Below are 21,627 nucleotides of genomic sequence, written 5' to 3' on the forward strand. Positions count from 1 at the left end.
CTTCAGCACTGAGACTGCACTTTCCCAGGTACAGGTCCAACCTGTTTAGCCCTGGTCCATGCTGGACCATGGCAGCAGAGGACAGGGCCCTTCCCCCAGGAGGTGCCAGCTGTCACAGGGGCAGTGGCACGGGGACAAAGCCCTGAGCTGCACACAGCTGCGCAGAACCCACTGCCCAATGCACTGCACTCCCAGAGGGGGTGAAAAACCACTAACACCCTACCTCTGCCTTTAGGCTTTTTATAGTTTATATTAAGTGGAAGCTCCCTGCAAGAGTGAATGTTGCTCACCAGTGGACTGTGGTCAAAACACGCTTACAAGTTTTGGATCTGATCCATATTTGAGGTAGCTGTGTTTTGAAAAAATTAAATACCAGTTCAGGCACTCGGATTTCTTATTTGCTCAATATAACTGTGTGTGGTCTCAGGGTTTCGCTCTAATTTAGATTAACCCATTATCCTCTTATTAAGGAAGAGGGAAAGGTATTATCCAAATGTCAAGTTCCCAATTTGATCATTTTCAGCTACTTAGTACTACCATCTCTTCTAAGACTGTATGTTCTCCCTATTTTCTTTCGCAGCTTCAGCTTCTCACCGCCCTGTCAGCCTGACTGAATGCAAAAAAGCCCATTTGAAGTTTCTGAGGGAAGACAGTTGAAGTTACACTGAGTGCCACAACTCAGTTCCTCCCTCAGACAGGGTATGGGTTTTGCATGTGTCAACAAATAAGCCAATATTTAGATATACCTATAAATTTAGCAGCTGCTAGTATCTCACACATTAATAAAAAATTAAATACAGCATTCTACAATCCCATTTAAACCAAATATCTAGGTAAAAGCTGTAGCTACTCGTCCATGAAGACACACCGTGCTGGGAAGGATCACAATAGAAGCAGCCATTTTCATGTTCTCCAATACATGCAAAGACTGTGTTACATGGGGCTACAGACATTAGAGGTACCATTTTTTTTATCTTTTGGTCTCCAAAGAACAGCAGATGGCACCACACCAGAATTATTACAATGAGAAATGGGGGAAGACTGATATTAGCCAGCTGCTCTGGGTGCACAGGCATGCTCAACAGATTGGTTTCTGGAGGCTCAGGACACTTGCAAATGTACAGTTAAAACTTACCCCACACTCAGAGGAGGGTAAGTAAGGGGGAAAAACTTACCTCATGCTTATATCCATGTAAGGATATGGAGCCAGGAGCACTTCTGCCATCTGGGATTCATTCAGAAACATGCTCAATACCATTAAGGTGTAAACCTCATCCCTCTGCAGCTTCAGTGTCTGCCTCCAAACTGTGACCTGAGAATTTCCGTACAGTAAGGCCACAAGGCAGGTTTCATAACTTCCACTTCTTTTCTCCTTTTCAATTCTTTTCCATGGCGCCATAATTTTCTTTTAAAGTATATAATCTACCTTTCGCTTCTTAGACCATGGGTTTTAAAGACTTATGGCCTGTGCCTAATTAGGGTCACCTCTTAATTTTCATTCACTCTGTGCTTATCTTTTGTAACTGATACGGGCAGTAGACCACAGAAATTGATGAAAATCTCACATGGAAAAGTCTGAGTTATGTAGCTCTCCAACTCAGCAGTTGCCAGAAAATGTGATATTTGAATCAAAAGGCATACCAGACTTCTCAATTACCTTATTTCAAAGTAAAGGGCATTGACATTCATGATTAACAGGAAAGAAGATACTGTGATGCTTGTATTACAGAGTGGGACCACAGCTGTGCCAAGTTTACCTGCTTCCATTTAAACTTGAATCATCTAGGAAAGCCAAGGCCTGCAAGTAGGACCAGCAGCACACTCTGGCATCATACAGGTTTCTCTGCTTTCTGTGACATACTGGATTCTTACCTTCTTCCATAAAGCTTGAATAAAATCCAAGATATTCTGTTCATGCTTTTAGCTTGGAATTTACATAGATCATTTGTATTTAGGAAGCCCTTCCATCACACTCAAACTAAAAAAATATCCTCCTTGTACTGCTGCCCTTAAGTTGTGTCATTTAAAAAGCTGTTTTTCCAAGAGACATACAACAACTACATAATTTCATCTTCCATTTCTACCAAGTAAACTTCTTGTTCCTGTTGTGGACTTGATTATGCTCATTTTACGACAAATATTTGTTTCCTTTAGTATCTGTGGCTCATCTTAAAAAAGGGGAACTTTCACAGCAGTTCACTAGCCTTCAAAGGCTCCAAAGAAACACAAGTGGCAATCTATTTAAGGAACTGTTTTTCTAAAACCAGAGAGAAATATTTTGACTTTAGACAAAACGCTAAATTGCCACTTAAGTCAGCAAAATAAGTGTTTGGACAACAAACCAAAACCAATAGTGACGTGCTATAAACTTTTCCTATTTATACTGGATAAAAAGAAGGTACTGGACACTGACCAAGCAAATGTAAAAAGAATTCTTTTTTCCTAGCAACTTTTCAATTCTGACTTTCAACTTCTATCCAAGTCTCCCACCCTCTTTACTGCAATCCATCCTCCTGAACAACGTGGTACCTGCTGGGTTTTTTTGCACTCTCTGCTCCTCATATTTTAAATGAGGGATTTTGAATTCAAACATTCAACCCCATGAAGGTTCATAGCTACTACTCTTTGCTCTTTTCCTGCTGAAGTTTCAATGTCTTCCTTGTGCAGGCAGCAAAAACAAAAGGTGACAAATTTCTCCGTATACAGCAATTTATCCGTCCATAAATCAGGCCTGTGACTAACACAATTTCTCATATTGTTGGGTTTACTGAAGCCTGGGGAATATTTTCAGGCCATTCCTTGTGCCCATTCAGGATTCTACTTTCCCTTTCCAAGGCTAGAGCATTCTCCAATATTCCACACAACTTCTGCACCCCTCCATTCTGTGGGATGTGCACATTTTGCCTGTGTGACTTCCATGAGCTGATGCTAAAGTGCAGCCCCCCTGGATCTCAGTGTTTTGCAGGCAGGTTTTTGTCACTCCCTCTCCTCCTGAACAAAGTTACACAATACACAGATTCAGAAGAGCACACAAGAGTAAAGAAGAAAGTCATCTTGCTTGAGTAATACAGACATAGGAGGCCTTCACTGAAGTTGAAAAGGCAGAGTTTATGGGGCACAAAGAGAATGAGGAATAGATGGGGGTGGAGAAGTGAATTATGTTTGGTAGGCTCTTATGTGGTCTGACATTTTTCATTCTCACAGTCTCCAAAACTCAACTTTTCAATGAAATGCAGAATTTGCTTCTTTTCTAGGTTCATTCACAGCTCTCAGTAATTACACATGTGCATTTATGCTTGAGATTATTTTAAATTCTGAGCTTCTTGCCAGAAATTTCATTGTGGGTAAACACCTTTAAGTACCTAAAGCCAAATTTGTGTTAAGTATAATATTTCTTGTTCTTCTTTCTTTCCTGGAGTGCTTCCACGTGCTCATACACAACTGCTATGCTCCACTTAACTGATGACTGATGTTCTTCATGTCCATACGCATTTTTTCTGTGATGTACTGTGCCCAGCTCTAACTTCCTATTCCTATGTAACATACTGAAATTTCAGCAACTGCTGCTGCATTACATGTGGCTGGTTTAGATCCCTATTTTACAGTGATCATAGAACAAATAATTAAGCAGGTACATTTCTTAGCAAGGACTCCCTGAAACTTAAAAAGGGAAATTAATTATAGCTAATCAAAATCTGAGACATCTATCCTAAACTTGTGAGACACTTTTTTTTTTGTTTCAATAAAAAAAATTCTTTAAAGGAAAATATACAAACCTAGGAAATTATCAGAGCCTAATAAACAATTTTTAAAAAATATAATCATATAAGCATCATGTAATCTTCCATTAACCCCCAGGATCTGTATGTAGATAAAAACAAAATAGTGTTTCTGGTAGTAGAGAATAACAGCCCTGTAAGGCATAAAAGAACTTTTGGCTGTGAATTGTTTGGGGATTGGGTTTTTTTTTCCTTCATTAATTCTTAATCTCTGTGGAAAATCTGTTACTCCAAGATTTTCCTCAAAATGATGAGGAAATTTCATCTCTGGAAAAAGTCTACTCTGGGGATCACAAACCCCTGGCAATCTTAGGTTTTTAAACTCATTAACCTCCTTAGGCTGCTGTTGGGAGGCTTTCAGTACTTACAGAACAGCAAACACTGAAATGCTGAGATGTCACCAATGACAATGAATGGCCTCGGACCTGGAGCGCTGGAAAGGGACCAGCTCTGGCCAAGCATTTGCTACATTTACGTTGAATTCCTGGACTGGATGCTAAATTCAGGCTTTGGCACTGGCCCATTTGTATCCCTAGCAGTAATAAATTATGCAGTTAGGAATTTCATACTGTTTTAAGAACCTCAGCTGACAGTGCCTTCAATACGAACCGAGAGTTCTCAGAACATCATGGAACAAGTGCTTCAGTCCTGATCAGATAAAATTACTTAAGTACAACTTCAGACTTGATATGACTGAGAATACTTGCTGGATGCATTTAAAAGAAAAAGAATGTGAAGACCTTGTAAATCTACATAATGTTATTTCTTTTCTGGAATGAGAAAATGCCTGTATTATACTCCTTTACTTCCAAATCCCAGGAAAGACCTACAGCTGGTGAGCCCAATATCGAGAGCCTCCACAGGACTCCTCCAGCAAAACCTACACAGAGCTGAAGTTCCACTTGGGGGTTGTGGGGGAAATTGTTGTAATATTGAAACGTAAAATAGGTCTGCATTATAATAAAACTTCCTATCAAAGTGTCAAGAAGGTTCCCTACTGAGTAATAATTAAGGAATAAAAAAATAAGAAGCCCTACAGTCCCTCAGACAAAGTAATATACAGGCTGCCAAGGAAGATGCACCCAAAACTAGATGGATATCCACAGCCACCATCCTCCAGTCCTGCAAGCATATCTCACTTTTTCCCATATGATTCATACATTACCTGGAATTTATCATTTATCCCCAGCGTCCATGCACCATTAGAACACCAGAGGGATCTGTACACAAAGTTGCACATCATAATAAATTACTGAAGAATGCACCAGCCCTGCATTACATGTATTATCCAAAATTACATAGAGACAATACAGTAAAAGTGTATTGTATTTATACAAAGTGGTGGAATGGCTGCTCTTTGCAGAAGGAACAGAGAACTGGGTGAAGAGAGGAAAAATTTGGGTAAACAAACTGATACTCAGCTGTACAAAAATAAGTATTTTAATTCTATGATGATAGAAGTATTTAATTGGAGAATTACTCCTAGAAGCATTAACCACTAAGAAAAAATAAAACTGCTGTGAAGTCCTGAACAAAAGCAGTACAGCAAAACGTTTTATATGGTATCTCTTAATGCAATGTACCACAGTACTGTAATTTAGATTAAAAGAAAAAATTAAAATAAATACTCAATTTGTGCTAAATAAAGTCTTTTGAATGGTTTTGGCTGTACAGTTGTATAAATGCCACACACAAAGATCCCAGCTATGAGAATGCTAGGATTTGTGGATTAATATCTAAAAAATTATTGAAAAATAAAAGCCACTCCAGGTATTCCTACCAGAAGTTTTTAAGTAGCACTGACTAAAGGAATTTGCTCAACCTTGATTTTTTACTAGGAAAGTATAAAGTAGAAAACTTCTGGTTTAGACATTATCCCATCAGTGAGCTGCATTTTAAATACATACACCATGAAGGTTTACTACTTAAGTTCTGCAGTAAAAAAGCTACTTACAAACAGGTTAAAAGAGCTACATTATTACAGAACCCAGGTAATCAGAAAGTCATCTGGATAAATTAAGCAATAGCTAGGGTGTGACTGCTCACCAAGGCTGCACAGTGGCAGCTCCAGCTGAAGCCACACTTCAGCCAGCTCTCCCCCCACAGACCCCAGGAGTTCAGAGCTCCTCTAAGCCACAGGTTATTTCTGCTGCACTGATCAACCAGCTCCTACCTAGAGACCTCCTTCCTGGACTAAGCCTAATCCTGGTCTCATGCAGACTTAGCTGGGGAAGTACTCATCGGGCTTCTAAGGAGGACAGTACAGGAAGAAAGTGAGATACCTAATCTTCTTGTGGAGAAAAAAAACCTGAGAGCACGGATCTTCAATATAAAACTGCTAATTTATGCTGTGATTTAATGTTTTACAGCCCAACTGGCCAACACTGTGGAGGTGCAGTAACATCGAACATCAGCCTGCTCTATTGCAAAAAACTATTTCAGACCTCTCTCTGCAAAGTAGAACAGTCTGAGATATCACCAATGTATTTCTGATGTAAACATACAGAACCTGTAGCAAACCTTCTCTGCCTTCTGCTAATCAGTTTTGCCAAAATTTGGCCACTAACCAGGAACTATGAATTACAGTCAATATAGCAACAGGCCTCCAAATCACAATGGCTCACTCAGAAGAAAGTACAACACTAAAACAGGGAATTATAGTCTCTATGTAATTTATGGCCATGTCTGTAATCCAGTCTGTATTGAGAGGATAAATTTCAGATGAGATAAAAGAAAACAGCATTAAAATGCTAAGTCCAAAACCCCTGCACTGAAGAGTTAAGGGAACTCCACAACACAACAGGCACACTGGTAAAAAACCCAGCATAGCAATGGCCTAGAAAGGCATGAATGCACCAGGCACTAAAAAAAATTACATAATATTCAACATTTTCTTTTCACTGTCTTCTTACAGACCAGTTGTGATCTGTATTGCTCTCAGCTTGCCACTTCTTTCTTTCATTCCAATGCTCAAAAGCTGTGCTAAATTTCCCAAGGGCTCATCACTCAGTGAGCAAGCCTGTTCCAATGTGCTAGTGCGTCTGCTGAAATAGCTACTTCCACAAATAAACCACACAAAATTCCTCACAAATCTACAGTTACAGAAGAAAATAGAGGAGTTATTAAAACCAATGAAACATATTAAATAGCTGACCACAGTTTCTACAGTAATTTAGCAGCTAGATCACTTGCCATGCAATCAACCGATTTAGGGGGTTTGCAGAATTTATTATACTCCTACAAATGACAAACATATTTAATCTCCTATTCTTGCATGCTTTCCACAATATATTACAGAGATCAAAATGAACATAATACACTCTAATAGAAGAGCACATTGTAAAAAGAGTTAAACTTTGATGTAATTTTTCATAACAGATTTGGTCATATTTATATATATATATATATATATATATATATATATATATATATATATATATATATATATATATATATAAATGTATATTTGACATGAATATTTATATAGCCATACCCTAGAAATGGAAACATTCAGATACTACAGCTCCGCGGAGAGTAGAACTGATGTACACAGAATTTTAAGATCAACAAATTAACTTCTAATATGGAAACAACTCCTGAAAACTATAAACACTTGTCAAAATAAGATTCCTGACAAAGCAGCATGAATCAAGCTGTTAACTGCCTTTGGTTTTGACATTACAAGACGAAATAAAATATAGGACTAAAAGCTATAATACTTCTTACCTGACCAAAAAAAAAAAATTTGCTCCTGCATCATCCTTGCCCTTCCCCTAGTTATTGAAACTGTATTAGTGTTTTGAAAGTACTCCAATTTGGGGGAAAGTATATTTTCCTGAAAATTATTTATCAAAAATGGAATTAAATTCTCTCTGCTACAAAAAGACAACCACCGTTTATGTTAATCTTACAAACCACCTAAAGTCTTCCACTTCAGAGATGCAAATTCAAGTGAGACAAACAAGAATTTTCCTTCCAACCTGCATGTGACATGTTCTCACAGAGGTTTGTTGGGATTTTTAAACTACAAAAAAAAGGTGAAACTTGAGCAGCATGAAATAAAAGAACAGAGGATGCTACATGTTCTCACAGAGGTTTGTTGGGATTTTTAAACTACAAAAAAAAGGTGAAACTTGAGCAGCATGAAATAAAAGAACAGAGGATGCTAAAAAAAATTATAGACAAGGATGGAATTTGACTTAAAGGTACATAATGAGATGGATTTTTTTTTAAGCTGGATAAAGATCTAGCTGCTAAGCTCCTAAGTTCCCAAAAAGCTCCATGGCCTACTTTCTCCACTTGTTCCAAAGTCACGCCAAAAGGGCCAGGCATTTCACCTGCCCGGTGAAACAGATTTCCCCAGAGGCTGCACATCAGCAGCCTTCTCTCAGACACACGCCCACAGCACAGGCAGTGGCACAGAAACCATGTCAGAGTGGAGCCATAATAAAATGGGAATGTGTGCTGAGGAGCCCTGCCAAACCAAAACCCGGAGCCGCGAGCAGACACCCTCCGTTAATCTCCTCACTGCCATTTCTCCTCTAATGTAATTCACTTCTTCCCAGCATTTATACTGTTTACCTCTTCATGCCTCCCAAAACAGGTAATACAATTCAATTTTTACAGTCATTTTTACGTTCCTATTCCCAGGGATGCGATCACTACCTTGAAAATATTGCTGAGAATTTAAACAAGGTAATTTCGGCAACAAAAAAGGCTGCACAGAGATTTTGTATTCTTCTTATACAAATTTGGGGGCAAAACTGAGTTGGCACCATACCTTCCCTGATCTTTGTTTTGCCTAACAGCTTTCTCAATTTAAGAGATAAATGATTTTTCTGAAACTGACTTCATTTCATTTTTGTTTCCAACGCTGTCAACCCATTTATTTTCAAACAAACCCATAAAGGGAATGCTGTGTTTCTCACATGTTGGACTAAATACATTTGCCTTTTATTAATAATGAAAAAAGTTAATTTTTAGCAATGGAACAGAAAAAAGCATTTCAAACTACCCCCTTAACCCTCTGATTTAAAAACAAGATTAAACAAAAAGTAAAAAGCCTAACACCAGGATCAGCCTTCTGATAGCAACATGCCCCAAAGAACCTGACGTGTTATATAATGCACTATATGTTTTCTTTGGCTCAGATTCTTTCACCTGTTCTCCCCTGGCATTGCTAGCACTACCAGATGGATCCATTTTAGATTTAATTAATTCACCCTGTCTCCTAGGATTTCCAAGAAGTAAAGCACGGACAAGAACCCTGGTCCTTTCCTTTCTTGGATACAGAAAAAGAATCTAGACAGAGAGAGATTTTCCTTTTAAGAACAGAATACAACATTCACAAATAAATATCTCAGGAGAACACGTGCTGCTCAAAGAAGCTAAAAATAGTAAAACCAACAAGCATATGTTTAACTGGGAACCTTCCTAGAGCCTAGAAGTAACATTTTTCTTTAAATCCAACGTAGGTATGGGAACTCAAAAACTGTGTTTGATTTTTTCTTAATGGCAATGAAGCAAGCATATTACAAGTGTCTGCATATAAAGTGAATACCATGCAGTGCTTGTTGAACTAGACAGAATCCCTCCTTCTTGTCATCAGCCTTCATTCTCTCCACCACATTATTTTTCTCTCCTTAAAAATTCCTCAATATACTACAGGTAAAATTTCATCCCATCCAAATTAAAGCTTTTTTTCAAAATTCCTTTTATTCTCTGCTCATGTAAAAACTAAATCTACACAGGAACTTGGATCAGCAGGGCAACTTATAACTACCTGTAGCTCTTCAAAATAGTAACTGTCCTAAAGGACTCATAAACTACATTCCCTTCATAAATTTAACAAAAGGGGTGAGTGGATAATTGTATCATCTGCTTATCTTAATCACTAGGTTGCTTTACATGGGCTGGGACAAGTCAGTTTTTTGACAGTCCTCCTCCTCTCCTGGCTTTCTCCTTATTATCTGCTTTTACAGCATGAGATGCATGGGGCAGAGTATTGCCCCTTGGCCAAAGCTGGTAAGAGGATCTGGCACAACTAAGCCAGCAAAACCAGCTGGCCTCAGCATACTACAACAGAAAAATAGTTCACATCTTCTAAATTGCTAAGTCAAATTTTGAAGGCACAATGCTCCTTATATATGGTGGAATGTTTCACAACCATATCCTGGAGCTCTAATAATGAATCTTCCCACTTGCATAAAATGCTACAAAAAAACTTAAGCTTTTTAGCCCTCGAAACAGAACTTAAATGATACAGGAGCATTAACACACAGAACAGGAATTAGTTTTAGTTAAAATGTATCAATACAAAACACAAACCAATTCGCATCACTTATAAGACATGCCAATTCTCCAAAGTCTGTCTCCACAGCAGATACACTGCATCTCTGATATTAAAGCATTTGCACAAAGTTTTAGCTCCAAATGTCACACAACTAAACAAGAATCCTAGGTTTTCACCTTCAGAAGTCCAGTGAGATGCTAACTCAAATACATAATCTAATCAAATGCCTGAAGCCAGAGCACAAACAAAAACAACCTAAAATTAAATTCTGCGGACTATAATGATTATTTTTTAAAATATCTTCTATAAATGTAGCATTTGCTACAAGATCTACATTGAAATAAACTTTTTTTTTTTAATTTAAAATAATTGATTTGTAAGGGCTAGGGCTTGTTTAAAAAAAAGAATGAATCACTCATGTTCTGAGTTGGGCAGGACCCACAGGGATCATTGAGTCCAACTCTTCAGTGAATGGCTCATACAGGGATTGAACCCCCAGCCTTGGTGCTAACACTGTACTCTGACCAACTGAGCCAATCTCAGTGGCTTTAATCACCTAATACTTTAACTTGATGGTCTCACAAATTAGTAGCAAGCAGCCCAATTAACACAAATAAACTGACAAATGTAAAACCAGGCATCCAGGATCCAACCCCAATATAATTAAAGGAGTGAAGAACCTATAAATGCACTTCAGCATTTATACCCACAAGACTAATTCAACCCAGCTGCAGGGACTACAGGCCCATGAACAGGAGGAGCAGATCAGGTGTGCTGATGGAGCTCATCTTCCCACACAGTCTCACCTGAAGGGAATTCACCTAACCATGCTGGGAAAGCTGGAGCTTACTTTCAAAAGTTATCTAGCTACATGCTAGAGTCAACAAAGCCCTATCCTGCAAAGGACACCGTGAAATCAATATTTAGCATGGCAATAATTGAACAACCTCTCTTTTTAAACCTTTCAGCATTCAATTTTTACCTATTAAAGCATTTCTACTCAGTGAAAAGGCCTTAAAACACATAGAAAGGTTTAGGATGTGGAGCTACCACTACCTACTAGTCAACACAGCTGAGGTACCTTGCAGCAAGTCTCACAGTATCAAAGTCTGGATTTATTAGCACTGTCAAACCAGCACCTTAGGAGAGTAAGTCCAGTATTAGAAGACTAAATGAAAAAAAAAAAAATTCTGCTGTGACAAAACACTTCACTTGCTCTGATGGATTAAATTTGTGTTTAAAAAAAGTTGTGATGTAACTTTACTTCAACAGGCATTAGATCAAATGAGGTATGGTTTACATTACCTTCATACCAAATCATAAAATAGACGCAAACACCATAAAATGCAGCTTAGGCACCTTCACAGAAATAATCGTGCAATCAGCTATGCTCTAAACCAAGCTGGTATGCCCCTACATTTCAGAGCACTCAGGAGCAGCACAGCCAAATGCTGGATGACAGTCTGGAGCTCTGTCAATCACCCAGTCACCTCCAACACACCCACCCACACTCCTTAACCAACTCACTCTGAAACGTGACCCTCCTCTCAACAACACTCAGCAACGCCCTGGATCATCATTAATGGATTTTAACAATTAGTAACTCAGGAGGTTTGCTTTCTTGCTGCACCTGATGTGAGTCGGGAGTCCCTCCTGCAGTACCCTTCAGCTGCTGCAAGCAGAAATCTTCAAAACTGATTATTCTATAAAAAGTAAACAGACAAGCCTATGACATTCTGTGTCTGCCTTTTTGTTTAAAAAAGTAAAAAGAAAAGTTTAAAGAACACAAAACCCAAAGACAAAGAATCACATGGACAGTCAATAAAGACAAACGTTTGTATACAGTTTTATTAAAGCAACTATAGCCATAGAAATTATAATAGTTTTTAAATGAGAGCATGAAAAATTATTTTTAACCTAATTTTTATTATAGTTATTTCTAAGAGAAATCAGCTCATAATATACATTTTTTTTATTACTGGGTATGTATCAACCTCTTAGCTAAAAGAAAATCAAAATTAAGACTATTAGATGTTAATGCAAGAGACAGTATTGCTTTATGGAGCTTTAAAACAGTGCATAACTTTACAAACACTTGACTACCTTCCCCTATATATATATACAGAGAAGCCAGGGGATTAAGTAAACCCAACTCAAGTCCAGAATATGATGTGCAAAGTAAACATTAAATTTTAAAAAAATGATAATGAACAAACATCTGTATAGAGAAAAAAGTTTTCAAGAACAATACCTCTTTCTGAAATGAACTGAAACTGACTGAAATCAATTCAGATTAAGATTTTATTAAGATCTTAAATAGAAATTTTGATGTCCAAACAGCTATTTTGTGCAAGTGATGCAAGTTCCATATATTAACCTAACTAACTGTTGTGTAAGTTTTCTTTAAAAATTATGCATAACTTAATAAAAAACATAATACCACAAAGTGGAAATAAGAAGAAGCAGACACTTTTTTCTGTCATTCCCAGAATCATTCCGTTGGCAACACAGAGATACCACAGTTTTCCTATTGTACATATCATCCAGGTTAACATTAAGACTTGATCGCTTACATCAAACAGGCAGAGCTAAAGCTCCACATGTCGGACAGCATTTTCCACTTTTATAAATTAAAATTTTATTATATCCTAGGGACGCATTCCAGCAAAGCAACCAAACTTATTTTTGCAAATATCAAAACTGTGACTTTTTTGTTGTTTTCTTTCAAGAACAAGAGATCTGTAATACAAATTCAGCTCTTCTAACAAAAAGACACCAGAAGTTACACATCTAAGGCAGTGTCAAAGGAGGAAAACCAGCATTTAGTCAGGTAAAATTTTGTATGGCTTTAAACCAGAAGCCAGACCCATAAAGGGTGAAAGAAAAGAAGGAGACTTATAGCTGAGGGTCTTAAGTGATATGAAAAGAATGCTAACATAAAGCCAGTAGTCCCCTGTTTCTGATCCTGAAGGAATCAGAAGCCTTTAGGTGTAAGTGTATTGTATATATATATAGTACAAGAAAACTAACACCAAATGCTGGGAAAACTTCCCATGTAACAAAATCAATCTATCAAAAGTGCATAATCAAAGCATTAAAAAGATCCCTCATGGGGAAAAAGGTTTGCACCGCATACAGACAGACTCTGCAATATTTTCTCCTACCTAAGCTGTTCCTGTGACTAAAAAGGAGATTTTTGTTCTTCAGTCTTCAATACCCAAGTGGAGCTTGTCAGCTTCTTTATGAAACAATACTTTTAGTATGATAACCTAGAAAATGTAAGAACATCACAAACCTCCTGCCTGTTGATCTGCAAACTCACTTTCAAAAAAAAGTGATGTCAAATCACTTCTAGCCAAGGGATTCACCTTATTTGAAGCCCCTGAACTGCTCTGCACCATCTAGGACCACCATAGGTCACAGAGTACCCCAGTAACCCATTCCAATTGCTGTCCTACAGAATATCTGTGCTTAATCCCACCTAAAATAAATTGAACAGTGTTTATACCAGAAAACTTACGAAATGCTTAAATAAAGAATCATTCTAATACATTTCTCTTTATTTTCGCAATATTAACGTCACCATTTTCAAACGGGTTTTTTTTAGACATATCTGTATCCAGGTTTTCCCTGTACTTAAAATAGAAAATTAATCCAACACCAGTAATGCTAATCTCCCTAATAATAATAATAGTAATAGCATATTAAAAGTGAGTCACCTTTTTAGTTAAAAAATAAGAGCTAAGCATTAGATAAAAATGTAAAAGATACCATGAAAAATGAATGAAATATACCCAAGTATGCCAAAATATTTAGTCATGATTTTCTTGGACAAAGGGGAAGCAAAACTGTAGTATAAATTTATGATATAAAGAGCAATACAAAAACAACATGGTAGACCTGTATTTAACAGTTACAGTGAAAAGCTGTTCAGCTGTGTGTGTGATGCTGCAGTTGTTGATGAGGTTACAGTACTCCTCCCCATTTCTGTGTCCTAGTTTAGGGTATTTTCTCCACTCTGTGTTACCAGTTCTGATATTTAACTTAGGTAGTGAAGCTCAGGACATGCAAAAAGGTTTCTAGGACTTCGGGCTGCAGCTGCACATGTGTCTGTTCTGCAGGTGATCCATGGGGCAAGGGACCTCTGCCAGTTCCACTAAATGTGCCCTTACTGCAGTCCTAAAATAAGAGCCAATATTTACCATTGCACACATCAGCTTGCAGGAGAGATGCCCTTATTATCAGCCATTCAAGCACTCAACTTTTGATTCCCCAGGGGAGCCTGGCAGAAGGTATAATTCTAGACTGGAATGGAAACATACCATGTGTGACTTTTAAATATTATGTTTCTAATGGTGAAATTTCAGACACGATGGCCACAAACCAAGTAAATACAACTTGCTACAATAAAAGAAAAAAGCTTTTAAAAGCTTAAAATGTTAACATTAGGATATTATTTTTTTAAAAATCTGATTCATCTAGGACACTGTAACATCTAGGCCTGAGTCCAAAGCCATTGAAGTTATTAGGACTGCTTCCCTCTATTTCAACAGACCCTGGATAACTCTCTCAATTCTGTACCTCTCAAACAGACAAATACAAGCAATATATCATCTCAAAGCAAAGGAACTCAACACATTTCAGTGGCAGCACATTCATTTAAACAGAACCATGGATACTATATATGGAAATGAAGTGTTCCTCTCAAAGATGCAAACCCCATGTATTCTCAGGCTATAAATACCACCAGGACTCAAAATGGGCCCTTCCTGACCAGTATGTCTCTGACAGGAGTGGAAGAGAGGTATCATTCCTTCTCATTTACTCAGACCCTGCTGCTCTTCCACCCTCCACTGTCACCCAGGGTGACCTGTGTGTCCCGGACAAAGTGCCCACACTGACAAACCAGGAGGTCTAATTTGGAACTGGTGTATTTAGCCCTGCGTAATTTTGCATAAATGCCAGTGTAGTCTTGTGATCTAACAGAGTTTTGCACTCACTTCCCAGTCAGGCATTGTATTCCTGCAAGGAGCAGGGAGCTGGACTCAGTGATCCTTATGGCTCCCTCCCATCTCAAGCCATTCTATGATTCTAAACCTTCAGCCATGTAGTAGCATATAAACCCATTACAGAAACACCGCTTTTTAAAGTGTAGCTCCTTTCCTTTTGCCACTAAAATCATATGTGCGGGAGAAAAATATTTTTTAACCATTAACACCCACACAAAATGTTTCAGCTATCTTTCCCTTAGAAAACCTCCACAAGCTGCATTCACTGTGCCCTCCTCAGACTTCTGATAATTCACTAATTTTCATACATGTAAAATATACACAGTTTTAGGCAACGTGACAAGGTATGTTTAGTAGAACCAAAGGGATACCCTGTCCCCCTATTTAATCTAGTGTTATTTTCATGTTTATACCTCCACAGCGACTGCTGCCCTACCAGCTGCACACTACAGGATGCCTTGCTGCTGCTGAACCACAGCCTGATCCTGCTGAGGAATTATCACCAGCCAGCCCTGAAATTCATATAAACTTCTGTCACTCTGAGTTGGATCCCACAGAAGAGCCAATCTCAGAAGGAACGCTTGACTGCTGCTCTGTGCTGCACCTGACTAGAGATTACAGCTTCTTTGTGGGATTTGTCCCAGGAAGGACACTCAATGACTAAGATTCACAATCCACTTTCTTTCAATAATACAGGACACACAAGTACCATCATTGCTGGTTTTAATTATAATCATTAGATCCTGTCCCTGCAGAGATTATACCTGGGGCTAGTGCTCTCTAAATGTTCAGTGATTCTGTCTCTGGGGCTGTAAACTGCCCTCATTCCGCATTCAGAAATCCCAATGCATCAAAACCGAGTACACGGATCAGTGTTACTTAAAAGCTTTTTGTTTGCTATTACAGGCATTTCTTCTATTGAGCTAAACTGGGGAAAAAAAGTGAAATCTAATGGTTTTCAACCAGCACTTATGGATTTGCAAACATGGGACTTTCAAGTCATGCAGGAGAACATGCAGATGTTCTCCTTAAATGTATGTGTTGCAGAGCCTTGAAAACAAGTATGATGATTTTGGTTGAGAATGTTTGGTTTGCGGGTTAAATCCTTGTCCATGCATTCTCTTTTCTGCATGCAGAAACCTATTTTAGCATGTGTTTATAAAATGTGAAATCCTTCCTAGGCTCCAGAGAGCCAGAAGTACCTTCCTTTGCAGAGCATGGAAAGCAGCAGCACGCACCCCTCCACACCAGCGCCCATCTCTGCGTGTGGAAACGCCACCACCTGCACAGGGCTGTGAGCACCTCTTCTCTCAGACCCTGACCTCTCCACCACGGCCACCTCTGCACTGGCAACCTGTCTGGGAGGCTCTCGGGGAGGGACTGGGTGCAGAGCACCTGACAGCCATGGGACAGGAGGGCCTGAGCCAGGCTGTGCATGTGACCCAGCACAAAACGCGCTGCAGCTCCTGCTAATCCCCTGAGCCTCCCTCCCAGTTGTTCACCACACGCTGCTGCCCAGCTCATCCTCACCAGAGCCAAGGTGACGGTTCCACGCACGGACTGAAATGAAGGGCTCTCCTGCACTCTGTGTCCACACCTGTTCTCCCATGGACACTCCAACTTTCCTCAACAGATCGCGCCTCAAACCCTTTTCTTTATTTGGGGAGGGTGCTTATGGAGGTATTGCTCAGAAACCAACAAGCCTCGCCCACACCAGAGCCAGCTTGGAATGAATGCTGCTTGTTTTACGGACAACTTAAATTTTTCCACTTACAAATTTTCTCAGGCTTTAGGATTCTGGGTTGATATTCTTAACTTTTCAAAGACGACTTCTGCAAATGTTGTATTTCCAGCAAAACCATGTATTTTTCTGTTCAAAACAAATGGGAACCTTGCTTGGTTTCTACTGAGTAAAAAGCCCTGTGTAACTTACTATATTTCAAAAATTTGTAGACCAGGGTCAAAGAAGGGCTTTTAAGTTCAGGCTAACAACTGCTACCTATAATCATAATTTCATTTGATATGTGTACAAGTCCTGGGTTGTGGGGAGGAAATGCTCTTCCAAAACACTGAAAGCATCACAATAGGGATGTATTCTATCTGCCAGAGCCCGATGACATAAGGTGTGTAAGAGGTACCCTTCACTGGGGAGCCAAGGAGCAGCAATAAAGGCTCTGGTGTCATACTCCTCAGAAGGAAACAAATTCCATTGGATTCTGCACTGACCAGCTCCAGGAGCTGACTGTGCCCCAAACCTGTGCTCTCTCATTCCACTGCTCCTTCTTCATGGTTTTAGAGTTTGTCCAAAGCCACAACAGATAATGTCAGCAGAAAATGCCCTCCAGGAGCATAGAAAATGTAGAGGCAGATCCATATAATCAAAAGAACTATAGATTGTATAATATGCATTTAGCCCCTCTGTGTACATTACCATGCATATTTATTCTATTTTTCCGCTGTTACCACAAACAAGAACAACTAATGTCAGGGTCCAACCCAATGAAGTTTAATCTCACATTCTACTTTTCATACACAAACAGAAATTAGTTGGTCAAGGGAAAAAAAATAATGACCAGACAAGTTCTTTAGCAGTATCTAAGCACTATTAAAAACGTAGATGTAAACACTGAGAAGAAACACAGCATTTTTCAAGGCTGGTTGCAAATAGACTGTAGCTAATTTTGAAAAATTGCATCTAAAATTATATACCATATTAAATAAAGAAATACAAGGGCTCTGATAGTAATGACTGTCACACTACATGAAACTGACAACAAAGGTAAAGATTTACAGTTTCTGGGCAGTTTTGTTTGTTTGTTTTTTTTAATGCCAATTCACAAAGCAAGTATGGAGCATGAAAATCCTAAACCTTCAACAATCATTTTTAGTACACGATTAAGAGTCATGTTCTATTCATATACAATTACATAAATTAGATACGGAATTTTAAGGGACAATGATGATGATTCTGTTAGCTGTTTTCATATTCTTGACTTAAAGTATCTTGACTTTCTTATCTCCAAGGGAAAAAAATTAATGAAATTTCATACCACAAAGTAATAAACTGTTTATATCATGGTTTTAAATTCCATCTTCAAATTAAATGAGTTGAAGAGCGGGATACTCCAAACAAACCACACTCTAAATCCTTCTACATAGTCATGAAAAGTTTTACATCCCAAACAATCATCGACAAATTCATGGAATACAATGTCACGCTTAGAATATAGCAGGGAGAAAAAAAAATGAAACTTTTTTGCAGTTCTTTGCAATAACAGATACAGACGAGTGTCAGCAGAGTAACTCTGAATTATTCACATATATATGTGAATTATTCAATAGGGGGCCACAGAAAGTAGACATGAGGAAGATTTCTTTCAGCTCTCTCATCACTGGGACTGCTCTTTGTGTAGATAGGGAGATGATGCTGGACAGCCCAACTCCCCTGCAACCTGTGGAGCAGCAGAAGAGGCAGCAGAGGAAAGGAAAGCTCCTAACATGCAGAAAACTTCTTCAATCCTGCAGCAGGAGGAGCTACTTCTTCCAAAACTGCTTTTATATCAGGCCCAATAGAGTCAACACAGCACATATATGAATTCACAGTTCTGTCCAGGAGTCTCAGCAGCTTTTCCCAACTCACCAAGCGAGCATGTGCTTGCTAACAGCAAAGTTTCAGATAATTGTTGTTACTTCAGTTAGTCTTTATACCCTAAATACTAGAAAAGTGTTTTGCAATAACTAGTTAAAACTAACGTCCTTGCATACACAGAATTCCCTCCAATTCCCCATTTTATCGTATAAGGAATGCAGGATCAGCTCTTGAAAGTTCTTCTTTGCCAGAGTCTTGAAAATCCTTTTAAGTGGAACAAATAGGATCTAAAAGGAGACATCTATCTCCCCCTACCTGCAGAGCCCTTTATCCTCCTGCCCCAGGGAATGACATTCATGGAACTACTTCATTCTCAAAGATGAAATAAACTGAAATCTTACAACCTGCCATAGCCATAGTACATCAAACTGTTGGGACTGGAAGTGTTTGAACCCCTCAACAAAGCCTGTTACTAAACTGCCATATTTAGCCAAGAGGTTTTTAAAAACAATTTGCACATTATCTTTCTATACTGGTTAAGAAATGACTGATCTGCTTTAACTGACTGTGTCCCAATGATGGACTATCTGACCAACAGCACCCATCAAGAAACCATGCATAGAAGTCTATGTACAAGCCTCTAACTTTTTACTCTCTCAAGGGAAGAAGCATGAGGTAATAACAAGGTAATAACACACAGATTTTTCTTTTTCGTCAAGATCCCTGAGAGCCTTTGTAGATTTGTCTCATTCTGTGGAGGCAGAAATGCTAAATACACAACAAAACCAAAGCTTAAGTCTTCACTACTCATCCTTCCTTGAAAATTGACTTTTACTGCTGTAAGAAATAGTATCTTATTATCACAAATTCATTAGAGCTGTGTCATCATATCTGGCTAGCACCTCTCTAAGAAAGTTCAGGTTTGGTTTTGAATGGGAAAAAAAAAGCCTATAGAAAAGTAGGGCTGCCTGAGAGAATTCCTGATACTTAAGGCTGACTTAAAAGCTTTTATTCCTTAACTTTAGCAATCACTCCTTCCATAGACAGGCCAAGCTCACTGTACGAGTTTAACTTCCAATTGGAAGGTGGAGGTTCATTTAGGCAACCCAAACTACAGGACAAACATTAACTTCTCATGCTCTGACTTTGTTCCTGGCTTCCCCTAAATGCTGGGCCCTCCACAGAGCTGGTGTATGTGCTCTGTGTTAAGGGGAGGGGACAGGAGAAAGGGGAAGACAGCTCACTGTACGTCAAAGCAAACCAGCAACCTAGCAACCATATATTAAAAGGTGTGTGTGTTTTTGTGGGTGTCTGTGTGCCAGGAATAACTGAAGCAGATATTATTCCATTTGTAATTCAAAAAATGTGAAAAGGGAAGGGGAGAAACTCCAGTTGCTGGTCTATTTTGGGGTCTGTCAAAATCCACTTTCACAACACAGAGTGGTAACACTTTGGATCTCATTTTTCGTAATCAAAAACGAAAGTCTGGACTTGAGCAAGTTCTTAGCTTCGGTTTGAAAATAGACCCTTCAAAGCAGAAACTGAACTTATTTCACATACTATGCTTTCTTCTATTTCTTGCTGGAAATATGCAAAAAGCAAAAGGGCAGAAAGGCTGCCTCAAAGACTTCACACTTAGGTTAAGAGAACACTTACAAATGTACAGAATACTTTTAGATAGATACACTTAATTTACCAGAAACAGAAATGTCAAAGATTCCCAGGGAATGGAACTAGCTTCATAAAGATTCACTTGAGTGAGAAATTGACCCTTTCAATTTTGCCAAGGTTTCTCATTCCACAAGGCAACTGAGAGCTTAGATCAGGACATGCAAGCTCCCACACCACGGCATGCGGCCCCAAGGGTGCACACAAACTTCAGATCTGCCCCGTCCCACCAGAGCAGCGTGTCCCTCTCGGACAGGCTGAGTGTCGCACAGCAGGTGTAACTTTCGTGCCACCAGGGGAAAACGAGAAGGGGGAGCGGGGAGGCGCCTCGGGACTGCACCCACCACCTCACCCTCCAGCTACACTGCCCACGCTGCAGCTCCCAGCAGCCCCGAGCCGAGAGCAGCCAGCACAGAGCCACCAGCAGCCCCGAGCCACCTCGCCCAGGTGTCCTGCCCTACGAGGCTGGGCTCCTGCTCCTCCTCAGCACCACCACCGCACCAAACCACCACCGGCAGCAGGAGGGGAAGGCAAGGGAAGGGGGAGTTACCTTGTTTTTGACCCCGCAGTGGCAGCAGACAGTCCACAGGTACTTGAGGGTCCTCCACAGCAGGATGATAAACAGTCCCCCAAAGAAAGTAACCATGGATGAGGCGAGGAAAGCCCACCACATGCGCTGTCCGCGGCTATCGCAGGGCACCTCCATGGTCACCGGGATGATGAGCGCATCCATCTTGGGCACATTGACGGGGGAGGAGGACGAGTCTGTGTTGAGATTGTTGGCGTTGATATTGTTACTCATTCTAATGCCGCTGCCGCTGCCGCCCGGGTAGGAGCCGCCGCCGCTGCCATTTGCCATAGCTAACAGCGAGCCGGGCGCGCAGGGGCTTCCGAGAGCTCCTCCCGCCGCCAGCGCCCCCCAAAAAGCCCATCACCAGCCATATTGCTGCTGCTGCCGCCGCTGCTCAGCGGGGAACCATAAGGAGAGTAATAAAAATAAAAAAAGCCCCCAGTCAAAACAAACAAACAACCAAACCAACCAACGAAACAAACAAAAAAAAAAAAAAAAAAAAAAAAAAAAAAAAAAAGCAGGTGAAGAAAAGCGACCGCACAATTCCCGGGTCCCTCTCGGGAGCCGACAGGCCGGTGAATTCCGAGCGTCCTCTTTGTACGGCGAAAATAATATTTAAAAAAATTTAAAATAATAATAAAAATATAGTCTCCTCCTCAGATTCCCACCCCTTCCTTCTCCCGCATACACAGCCCCTACCCCGCCCACCCCCAAAAAAA

At 39.6% G+C, this 21,627-nt stretch overlaps 1 protein-coding gene across 28 annotated transcripts in view; it reads right to left on the reverse strand.

The window, feature by feature from the left end:
• The window catches only part of KCNMA1 (potassium calcium-activated channel subfamily M alpha 1), a 411,380-nt gene that overhangs the window by 389,339 nt on the left and 414 nt on the right, over positions 1–21,627 (reverse strand). For 11 of the 28 annotated variants that reach the window (XM_054276926.1, XM_054276924.1, XM_054276923.1 and 8 more), the window contains exon 1: positions 20,888–21,559. In XM_054276926.1, coding sequence (XP_054132901.1) covers positions 20,888–21,196 — 309 coding nt within the window. In that variant the 5' untranslated portion in view covers positions 21,197–21,559. Of the gene's footprint in view, positions 1–20,887; positions 21,563–21,627 lie in introns of those variants that run through there. The other 17 variants (XM_054276927.1, XM_054276920.1, XM_054276919.1 and 14 more) reach the window with 5 other exon arrangements.

This window comes from Melozone crissalis, unplaced genomic scaffold, assembly GCF_028551555.1.
Source record: "Melozone crissalis strain CALT ecotype California unplaced genomic scaffold, PUWL_Pcris_2 ptg000019l_1, whole genome shotgun sequence".
Taxonomy (NCBI): Eukaryota; Metazoa; Chordata; class Aves; order Passeriformes; family Passerellidae; genus Melozone; species Melozone crissalis.